Consider the following 12,121-nt stretch of genomic DNA (forward strand, 5'->3'; position numbering starts at 1 on the left):
TACAAGCTCATCGCGCCGTGTTGTGAGCTTGTAGATCGGCTATTTTCAAAAAAGAAAAGAACAATAAAAATAAGTACATTTGGAACATTTTTTAAACATTTTAAAAACACAAATCTTGTATGGGGGTCCCTGGCACAAAATATGTTCAGGAGGGGGTTTTTCTGTTCTGATCGTTGCCGTGTAAACGTGGCCTTAGATGGGTCTCAGTAGGTCTGGGGTAAAGGCTTCAGTCTTCACATTTAGTCTAGTTTTAGACAGGTCTCAGTAGGTCTGGGCTAGAAGCTTCAGTCTTCACATTCAGTCGTTCAGAACCAGACGAGGCTGTGTTGCTGGTAACTCACTGACCCACCTGACAGACGGCACAGAATGGAGGAGGACATAAAGAGAGGAGAGCATAAAGAGTGGAGATGGAGGAGAACGTAAAAAGAGGAGAGGAAGCAAGAGAACAGGAAGAAGTGGAGAAAAAAGGCAAACATTTGTATGTTAATAGGTTTTCTAAAAGTTCAATAGAAACTGTGTGCTACAGTAACCACAGCAACCGTCTGACTTGTTACATTTGCAACTTTGTTATTGAGAAGTGGAGGTCGATCGGCCGCTTGGGAAACGGAAGGTTACCGGTTCACACAAGCGCTGTGAGCTTGTAGAGATCGGCTATTTTCACAACGTTTGCCTCTTCCGCATGTAATATTTGACAATTTGGTCAATTTGGTATTAAAAAGGTCTTATACTGTAACTTTAGAAATGTGCAGATACCCTGTATACACGTATACTGTATATTGGTTTGTTTACTGTTGAGTGAGAAAACAATGTTGCACATTAAGCTAATCATCTGGGGACCGCCACAAAATAATTTGGGGACCCCCCCCCCCTCTCCCGGTCCCGGCCCCCGGTTTGGGAACCACTGCCCTATATGAGCAAGTTGGTGCCTTCTGCATGGATGGTTTCCTCTGCTGTCGGAGAGTGTGAACGTATGGGTGAATGTAATGCACGTTGTAAAGCGCTTTGGAGGAAGGGTTGCTATAGAAATGAACCATTTACCATAATGGCTTTGTGAAGGATGCAGAGACGGAGCCAGGCGCGTGTGACCTGCCCTAGCTCGCTGCCGTTCCCCCTCGGCTGCTTTCAGCTCGGCTCGTGTTAGTGTTGTTTCTGTCATTTGTCACGGAACATGCTCCCTGCTTCTCTACTGCTTTATTTATCATCGCCAAAGCACTCTGCAATATCCAACCTGCTACTACTGAGAGACTGGTGAGGTTCAGCCCGGGTTAAACAGACTGGTATAGCCTCGATCTCCAGGCTTTTATTTTCCTTCGCGTTTTGCTCAAAAAAATAAGAGCCTGGGACCAAGCTGTTGACATTCCTGGCATAGGACGTGGGAGTCAACCTTTCATTTTCCACCAAACAAACAGAGTGCAGTGGGCGTCGCTCTAAACGTTGTGACGTCAGGGCTCTCAATGCTGCACATTGGGGGAGGAGGAGGAGGAGGAGGGGCGCGGGGCGGAGGCAGCTGCATAGATCGGTGAACCAATGGGAGCTCACGAATGTTTTCACCGTAGATTTTGAATCCGCCCCTCTATGCCAGATATCAGACGGGCTGGGGCAGGCTGACAGACTGGTAAACACTGGTGAAGTTCACCCTGGGTAAACTAGGGCTGCAACCAACCATTTTTTGGCTTGCTGATTATTCTATTGAGTACTCAATTAATCAAATAATCAAGAAGCGATATAATGAGACGCAGAGGTCATTTAAAAAATCTGAAAAACATAAATGTGTATAAATATGATATTGAACTCATACCCGCTTCTTTTGACCCAGAAATATTTGTGCTGCAAACTATTCATTTGTTATTCAGAATTGTCAAAATGTCATTCAGTATAACTGTCCGGCCTAAAATACTATTGACATGAAGTATCATTTTACACCAGCTTGTGGCAAGCTAAAACCCTCAAAGTATACTGTTATAACTCGAACAAATGACATAAATGCAGTGCTTAATTTGTTAAATTATTAGGTGTCAGGGCTCATGAATCCGACTAAAAGTAATACCATAGCCCAAACTCCGAACCCTGTCATTCAACCATTCGAAACCAATTGTCAAAAAACTGTCTGGCACAAACCAATCAAAACATCACAGGCACTCCCCTTTTTCATTGAGTGTTTCTAGACAAGCTTGCTACAAGCTGGTAAAAAAAAGCTCACAGAATGGCTATTGCTGTTATTTGCCATATAATGACAAAGTGCTGTATAGTGCAGTGCAGGTTGAATACCTTAGAGAAGTGAATCTGAGCTCAATGCCGCTCCATAGGCTGGCTTTCTACTCTAATACACTTCATATGGACTCCATTTGTTCTACTCTAAGATAGTGAGTGTGTGTGTGTGTGTGTGTGTGTGTGTGTGTGTGTGTGTGTGTGTGTGTGTGTGTGTGTGTGTGTGTGTGTGGTGACGTGTAAGACAGACACAGAGAAAGAAAGAACATATTTCTTTCCTTGGCCCAGAATACTGATGAGAGAGAGAGAGAGAGAGGGAGGGGGGAGGGGGGAGGGGGGATGAGAGAGGGATGACCGGAGAGATGAAAGAGAATAAGTAAAGACAGGAGATGACACCCTGGGTATAGATGACTGGCACACACACACTCACGCGCGCGCACACACACACACACACACACACACACACACACACACACACACACACACACACACACACACACACACACACACACACACACACACACACACACACACACACACACACACACACACACACACACACACACACACACACACACACACACACACACACACACACACACACACACACGTTTGTATTACAGTCCTATACTTGTGAGGACAAAACATTTTAGGAGGGAGAGTTTATCAGAGCCATTTTGATATATATCTTCTTCTTTTTTTTACCCTATAGCCTAAAGCCGAAAAGAGCAGATATACAAGCTTGTAGATCTGCTATTTCGGTGCATGACACAGCCACACAACTTATAAGTACAAGATCAGGCACAGCTCCAACCCTAAACCCTGAAACCTAACCTCAAACAGTCTAATCCTAATCCCAACCTGGGTTGGGGGTTAGGATTAATACAAATCTTTAAGCCTAACCCCCCCCCCCAAAAAATCCCTTTTAACCATAACCCAACCATTTCTCTCTCTCTCTCCATTGTTAGAAAATACATTTCCTCTGATCCTCACAATGCCTATTTCTCAAATTACTGCTATACTTGTGGACACACACACACACACACACACACACACACACACACACACACACACACACACACACACACACACACACACACACACACACACACACACAAACACACACACACACACACACACACACACACACAGGCGTGGTATAAGACACATAAGCGTTTAACCCATTCAATCCGGGAACACGTCTCTGTGTCATTCTAAGATTTCTTTGACTATTCAAAAAAACTGCAGATCTACAAGCTCATAGCGCGGCACTCAAATGAGCTTGTAGATCTACAATTAGTTTTTAAAAATCTTGAACATTTTTGCGAATCTTTGAATATATATTTTTTAAAGTGAACATTTCTAACTCAATTCTTTGCTTCTGGGGGGTCCCTGGAACAAAACATTTTGAGTTGGGGGTCCGCAGCCAAATACATATGTTGCTATGTCAGTGGTGCTCCAACTTTTCCATGTCAAGGACCCCCCAAAATGATACGTATTTGGCCGTGGACCCCCAACCCCATCTCAAAATATGTTGTTCCAGGGACCCCCCCAGAAGCACAGATCGGAGTTAAAAATTTTCGCTTTAAAACATATATATGTAAATATATTCAAAGATTATGCACAAATCTTCCAGATTTGTGCATAAAATCGCTCATAGCGCGGCACTTGTAGATCTGCTATTTTTTAGCCAAATAAATCCTAAAACGACACCGGGATGCGTTCCCGGGCGTAACGGGTTAAGGGGCTATAGTGGGTACGGTGCAGGGCTGACCCTCTGCTCTTTGAAGCACTGTTGATGCCTCAGGGGGAGTGGAGTGTGTAAATCCCTCTGCAGCCCCAGCTCCTTCAGAAGGGTGAGAACGCGGCCATGATGCTCTTACATACACACACATGGAGCTCTGCAGAGAGGACTGGATGGAGCATGAGGGGTACATGACGCTCTTACATACACACACATGGAGCTCTGCAGAGGACTGGATGGAGCATGAGGGGTACATGACGCTCTTACATACACACACATGGAGCTCTGCAGAGGACTGGATGGAGCATGAGGGCCATGACGCTCTTACATACACACATGGAGCTCTGCAGAGGAGACTGGATGGAGCAATGGAGATTGCAGATATACAAGCTCATAAGCGCTATGAGCTTGTAGATCCGCTATTTTTGAAAAATCTTGAAAATGTGTGCAAATCTTTGAAAATATACTGTACTGTATATGTTTTTAAAGCAAACATTTTTAAATCTGACAGCTTTATAGAAATGTAAACAGCATGTGGAACAGTGGTACAAGACGTGGTACAAGACGTGGTACAAGACGTGGTACAAGACATTAAGGCTAAAAGAATAACACGAAAACAGTTCTAGGGATTTGTTTCTGTTGTGGTCGTATACATTCAATTCATCAACATGACATCAAACAAAATGAAGACAAAAATACATCATCAAAAAAATACAAACACTATGGCCCTCATTTATCAACGGAGCGTAAAAAACGGCTTATATTTTTCCATAAATTCGTCCGTACACCAACGTCCAAGTCACATATATGAAGCGATCCTATACAGCCAATCCTAGCGTACATTTGGTCGGAGCCTTGATAAATATCACGGCTGAAACCGAGCGTCATTTAAATAACACGCCCTTAAATATTCCCAAAACGCCCCGATTTTACAACATGAAGATGTGACGCTTGTGAGCTTGTAGATCTGCTATTTTCAATGCAGCCAGATCTGCAATCTTATCTGAAATTAGTTTATCAAATGTTATATTTTCACAGGGATTATTTATTAGTGTGTTATATAATACATTTTGGAGTGGATTATGTGTCCAGATGCCTGTCAGACAATGCTGCTCCGCATGTCTATAATAGAACAAACGGACGCAGCCAACGCCAACAACTGCTCTCAACCAGACGTGAGGTCTGAGCGTACCGTAGGCTGAAACCAACGTCAGGATATATTAATGAATGCCGAAAGTTGCTGTGATCTCGCCGTACGCCTATTATTTGGTCTGCTCCGCGTTGATAAATGAGGGTGTATATGTGTACAAATGAGATGGGAAATTACATTCACCTACCCTTGTGGTCTCCTGATAGATGTTTTTTTCAGGCCAATTTTGAAAGAAACCGGTGTTTCACATCCTTTAACGGATGTGTAAGGTTACGTAACCACGATTTCAGACTAAACAGCTGTAAACTGTTAAAGGCATACTAGGTAACGTTTTCAACAAAACTAAAGTTAAATTGTATATCTTTTGTGAGTGGCAAAAGTTTCACAACACCCACGGAAGCCTTTTATTTATATATTTATTATTGAACGGTGAAGGGGGGGACTTTCCCGGGGAAATGACGTCATCTGGCCGGAAAACGGAGGCGGAAATGCACTGGTTTCCTGTTTGGCCAGGAACTAACGCAACGGTTTCCTGTTTGGCCAGGAACTACCGCGCTAATAACAAAAAGGAACCTCACGCTGATTTTAAGAGAATGTAGGATTGGAAGATCGAAAAAGAACAGAAAAAGAAAGCACAGCTCATGGTAACTAATGCTCCACTGGCTAAGAGAAACGATCCGTAGATAGTATAAAACAATTAAAAGATCGCTTTTTGAAACGCTTCCGGCTTCCGGTGAAAACGAATGGAATTCTGGGTAATCGAGGACTACGGAAATTGTATGCAGTGACGGTAGTGACCAGCAGAGGTTGCTAAAAATCGTTATTTGTGATTTTGCATTGTACAACTTTAAGTAAAAGAAATACCTCAAAATTGCACTTAAGTACAGTACTTGAGTAGATGTACTTAGTTACTTTACACCACCGCACTCGCACACACACACACACACACACACACACACACACACACACACACACACACACACACACACACACACACACACACACACACACACACACACACACACACACACACACACACACACACACACACACACACACACACACACACACACACACTTACTTCTCAGTATTGTGGCCATGATGAGTAGCTAAATTAATGAGCTCCTCTAGGAGCATAGCGTAACAGTGGTGTTGAACAGAGTACACAGTGACACACTTTCATAAACATATCAACGCAACTGTGTCCCTGTGACTGAGCTGAAACTCATTCATAATGCAACACGTTTAAACCCCTTAAAACCGGGAAAGCATCTGTGTTACCACTTTAACCATTATTTCGTCACCTTCCTAAACTAAGTAATTTTTAAAAGTTTTTCAGAAAAAAATAAAAACCGATCCAAAACAAAACTATATGATATTTCTTAATCATTTCACCCAAAACGTTTATAACAAATTATGACTATTAAAGGTTCTATGACATTCATTTTCACTTTTTTTTATCTTTTATGTTTTTTTGGGGGTTTTATGACCTCAATTACACCCAAAAAATCTGAACTTTGAACATTCAGTGGATTTTCTGTGGTCTGGGGTTTTCTGAATAATTAGGCTGAAAAGTAATCTGAGCTTGGCCCTTCGACAGTGAGGTCACAGCCGATTAATCCCGCCCACTCTCCTCCTCGCCCCTCCCCTATCCTTTCCTTTGGGGGGGGGCGGAGCAGAGGCCATCGATGATTGACAGGCAAAATCCCTCACCAGCGACACCCGCAGGCAAAGATTTCTTTTTTCATTGCAGTTGAAAAGGCTTTAGAAATGTGAGAGAAAAACACCTGCCATGGATAAATGGAGCGGATTTTTTTGTTAGAACTTTCTATACACGTTTGAAGGACCATGACAAAGACTTTTAGTGTGTGGTAAAACTGAACGTCATGAAACCATACTGTAAAAATAACACCGTCTGTCAGTTACGTAACATAAGAGATTTAAATAGGTTTAAATAGGATTAAACCTGACTTAGGCCAAATGATTTACTGATTTACTCCGGACTTATAGGCCATTTTTTTCTTAGGCCATTATACTAAAAGGGGAGGGAACAGCATGATCCTTTTCAATTAGGAGATGGTGATTTTACCAGAGGTGGCCAGTGTTATGAGGAGCTGACTTCAATATCAATTTCCTCCAAAAATGACTTAGGCCATTAGTTTAGCAAGGTGACGATTTTATAATTTGGCTATTCAAAAACAGCAGATGCACGAGCTTGTAGATCTGCTATTTTAGAGAAATCGTGAGAAGTTGTGCAAAAAAAAAAAACGAACATTTTTAACTCAAATCTTTGCTTCTGGGGTCTCTGGAACCCTGCTTTTTGGGAGTCCTTGACATCAGTGTTGATTTCGCCGACTAAAACTATATTGAAAAATGTTTGTCGACTAAAGCTATAAACTAAGTTATGATGACTAAAACTAAGACTACAGATCTTGACAATTTCGTCAACAAATAAAAACTAGACTAAAATGTTAGTGAGGGATCTAGTGGAGAAGAGATCCAGTAGAACTAAAAGACAGGTCATTTTATGTTTGGTTGCGCTCGGGTGTTGTACTCTGAAAATAGCAGATCTACTCACAACGCGTCGCAGCGCGACGCGCTGTGAGCTTGTAGATCTGCTATTTTCAGCATGCAACCAAGTGTAAAATCAGGCATTACGAGTACGACGCCATCAAGGCACCGCCGGAATACATTTTAGTCGACTAAATCAACTGTAGATTTGGTCGACTAAAATCTTATGATATTTAGTCGACTAAAATCTAGACAAAAACTAGAGCATTTCAGATGACTAAAATATGACTAAGACTAAATGGAACTTTATTCAAAAGGCTATGACTAAAACTAATTCAAAATTTGCTGTCAAAATCCACACTGCTTGACATGAAAAGGTTTGAGAACCACTGATATAGCAACATATAAGGATTTAGAAGACTTTTTTTTTTGAACCGGCCTCAGGTCTTAATGGGTTAAATGGAGATAGCATCAAAGGACAGACAGCAGTGCTGCTAAAAGGCCAGTCTATCTGTGATGGACGCTACTAGTGTCTCCTGATCTGATCAAGCAGCCTACCCAGGAAGCCTGCAGTATTTTCCCCTGCTATAGTAGCAGGGACAGTCAGTAAGGCTATTTGAAATAAAAAATATATTCTCTTTTCAAATGGATTATTAAAGGAGAGGGTCAACTTGTTCCCTCCCAAAGCAAAAGCATCAGCGTCCACACTGAGCTGTGTCTCGTCTGGACCAATACAAAAACGCTCACCCGGAAACACCCTCGCCCCGGGTCAAATCCGGCGACCTTGTATAAGGAATTCCTTAACTAGACCCTCCAGAAAAATGTGATTATGCGATCGCAGAATTTACTGCATAATCCACAAAATGGCACATAATTATGCAGGGGTAAAGTTTTTTCAAAAAGGCTGCATCGCATAATATGCGCTTCGCATCGGATATTTCTGCATATTTCACAACTTTCCACATATTTCGCAACTTCCCGCAATTTCACCGCATAAAATTGCAAAAAAAAATGCATACTTCATCGCAAAATCAAGGATTTTTAGCCCGCATATTCAAGAGTTTTAGCCCGCATAATCAAGAGTTTTAGCCCGCATATTCAAGAGTTTTAGCCCGCATAATCAAGAGTTTTAGCCCGCATATTCAAGAGTTTTAGCCCGCATAATCAAGAGTTTTAGCCCGCATATTCAAGAGTTTTAGCCCGCATAATCAAGAGTTTTAGCCCGCATAATCAAGAGTTTTAGACCGCATAATCAAGGATTTTTGCCCGCGTTTTTCTGGAGGGTCTAAACTTAACGTCAGTAAAACTATGGCCTAACCCTAAACGTATTCCTAACCTTATAATCTCAGTAAAATTAATACAAGAACCGCTGGTGAGCGGTCCGCCAAAAGACATGGGGGGGGGGGCGAGCGTTCTGGTCACCATCTGGACAATCAGACACTGAAAATTATAAAATCAATTGTTGTGAGCGTCTACAAGCTCACAGCAATTGAGAGCTTGTACTTCACGAAAAAAAAAAAAAAAATCTTATGAATAAATGATTTGAATGTTTTTTATTTGATTTTTTATGTTGAACTCCAGGTTGAAAGTGGTTAAACATGTACTGCAACACAAACCTGAACCTGAGCTATACTCAATGCACTGAAATCCTTCTCAGGAGTGATTCAAATTCTCAGTGTGCCGCTATTCCAGACCCTAATGCTCTATCCCCTGCTAAAGCATTTGCTCACGCACTCCGTTCGCTGGCCAGAAAATGACACTTATGGTCCCCGGGAATTGGAAACGGTGACCTTTAAGAATCACCAAGTGGGTTTCTCATTGAAAAGTCCCTCCAGATGCATGAGAATGGCCTGCGCCTCCCCTGGGGCCACACGCTCCATGAGCAATACACCCACTATGAAAGAGTTTATAACAGTTCATTCACACAGCCAGGGAGGAGAGAGAGAGAGAGAGAGAGAGAGAGAGAGAGAGAGAGAATAAAAGACTGGGAGAGAGAGATAAAGAGATATAGACAGACAGGGAGAGAAACACACACACACACACACACACACACACACACACACACACACACACACACACACACACACACACACACACACACACACACACACACACACACACACACACACACACACACACACACACACACACACACAGCGTCAGACAGACAGACAAGGGAAGGGACAGACAGACAGACAGACAGACAGACAGACAGACAGACAGACAGACAGACAGACAGACAGACAGACAGACAGACAGACAGAGAGAAAGACAGAGACAGAGAGAGAGACAGAGAGAGAGAGAAATACAGACAGAGAGAGAGATAGACAGAGAGAGAGAGAGACAGACAGAGAGAGAGAGAGAGAGAGAGACAGAGAGAGAGAGAGAGAGAAGTGGGAGTTTGAGGAAGTGAAAAGAAGGAACTGCATGGTGAAGAAAATAAAGAGTGACAATGGAGTGACTGAGGAGAACATAACGAGTAGATCCATCTGCCATGTGAGAACACATACACACACACACACACACACACACACACACACACCCCTGTCCACCACAACATACGTGCATGTGCGCACGTATGCGTGCGTGTGTGTGTACTAATATGTGACAGCGTGGCAATTCAAAGCAAATAAATGTCAGTTAAAATTAATTTACAAAGCAATTTTAACTAAACAAGGCTTTTAAGCCAGAGGTTGTGCATTGAGTGTGTGTGAGTGTGAGTGTGTGTGTGTGTGTGTGTGTGTGTGTGTGTGTGTGTGTGTGTGTGTGTGTGTGTGTGTGTGTGTGTGTGTGTGTGTGTGTGTGTGTGTGCGTGCGCATGTACATGTGCTATGTGTATTTCATTATATTTTAACTTTTGTGTGTTTTTGTCAATAAACCAATTAAATCAAACTCTCTATATTCTTAGTAAAAATGTACTTGAGTTGCAACTTTGCTTTTTTCTGTCTACACTGCGCCAAATCTCTTCACCAAAAACAGACGATATACAAGCTCACAACGTGTTGTGAGCTTGTGAGCATCGCCGATCGACTATTTCTGGCGTACTGCATATAGGGCTGAAGTATAATAATAAAAAAAGAAAGAGAAATAAAATACACAGTTGCTAACTCGTATGAAAAGGAAGCAATGTTTTTCCCTTCAGAATAGTCCAGGAGAATAACCAAAGAAAAACAAGGAAAAAAGGGGAGACTCAAGTGGTCCAAGGGTGGCGTTTAATCCACTAAGACCGGGTAACGCATCCGAGTGCCGTGCTATGAGCTTGTAGATCTGCTATTTTTGAAAAATCTTGAAAATGTGTGCAAATCTTTGAATCCATGTACTTTTTCAAGCAACATTTTTTAAGATTTGCACACATTTTCAAGTTTTTTTCAAAAACAGCAGATCTACAAGCTCGTACATCTGCTATTTTTTTGAATAGCCTAAAGAAATCTAAAAATGACACAGATTCTTTCCCGGTCTAAATTGGTTAATCCAAGTGCCTGTTGTTGAGTATGTGTGTGCAGGGCTGCCTTTAGATACAATACAGTGCAAGACACTTCACCTGGCTCTAAAGTATTCTCTATTCTCCCCAAAGTGGATGCGTCTTTAAGCACACTGTTTTGTGTACGTTGGGCTGTAACCTTGATTTATGAAAGAATAACACAGCCTCTTCAGCGCCTCGCAGCCCCGGCACTACTTATGATCCAGCTCTACACCGGAAAAATGAAAACACAAGCTGTTTGTGTCGCCGTCAGGGCAAAAACCTCTTATCTCCATTATTTAAACTTTGTTCTTATGTATTGTCAGTGGTGGAAAAAAGTACTCAAATTCTTTACTTAAGTAAAAGTACCAATACTGCAACATAGAAATACTCTGTTACAAGTACAACAGTCTAGAATTCAAAATGTACTTGAGTAAAAAGTACAAAAGTATTGGCATCAAAATGTACTTAAAGTACCTCAAGTAAAAGTACTGAAATGTTTGGAAATAGCAGATCTACAAGCTCACAACGTGTCGCGATGCGACACGTTGTGAGCTTGTAGATCGGCTATTTTCAAATAGCCTATGTATAAAATAGGGTGGTTAATGAATGTTTCATAATAGCATAATTTATATTTGAAAAGTAACTAGTAACTAAAGTTTTCAAATCATTGTAGTGGAGTAAAAGTACAACAATTCTTCACTTAAGTAAAAGTACCAATACTGCAACATAGAAATACTCTGTTACAAGTACAACAGTCTAGAATTCAAAATTCTCCCCTTTTTCTGCAGAATTTTTTTTTGGGGGCCCCTTTTTGGGGGGGCCCTTTTTCGGCCGCACGGCTTGTCTGCTGCGGGGGTTGCTGTGTCAGTCCTTTTACCAAAAAATGCATGCAGAGAGGTCTGCTTCCTTTTCATTTTAACTCACTGTTCACAAGTAAATAAAACAGCCTGTCTGCTATTGAAAAAACGGGCCTCTGCTGCTTGCTAATTAACAATAATGCATTGCACCTGTGTTGAACCTGGGATTCCCAGGCTGGGCCTGGGAA

The 12,121-nt window shown here is 41.9% G+C and overlaps 1 protein-coding gene across 1 annotated transcript in view; it reads right to left on the reverse strand.

The window, feature by feature from the left end:
* Positions 1–297: 297 nt before the first annotated feature.
* Positions 298–12,121, reverse strand: part of LOC308074630 (proton-coupled folate transporter) — a gene marked incomplete at both ends in the record, with an annotated part of 89,348 nt that continues 77,524 nt past the window's right edge. The window contains one exon of the mRNA XM_080414138.1: positions 298–349. Within this exon, the coding sequence (XP_080270264.1) occupies positions 298–349 (52 nt within the window). The remainder of the gene's footprint in view (positions 350–12,121) is intronic.

The sequence above is a fragment of the Gymnoscopelus braueri genome (genome assembly GCF_963280865.1).
Source record: "Gymnoscopelus braueri genome assembly, chromosome: 19".
In the NCBI taxonomy this organism is placed as follows: Eukaryota; Metazoa; Chordata; class Actinopteri; order Myctophiformes; family Myctophidae; genus Gymnoscopelus; species Gymnoscopelus braueri.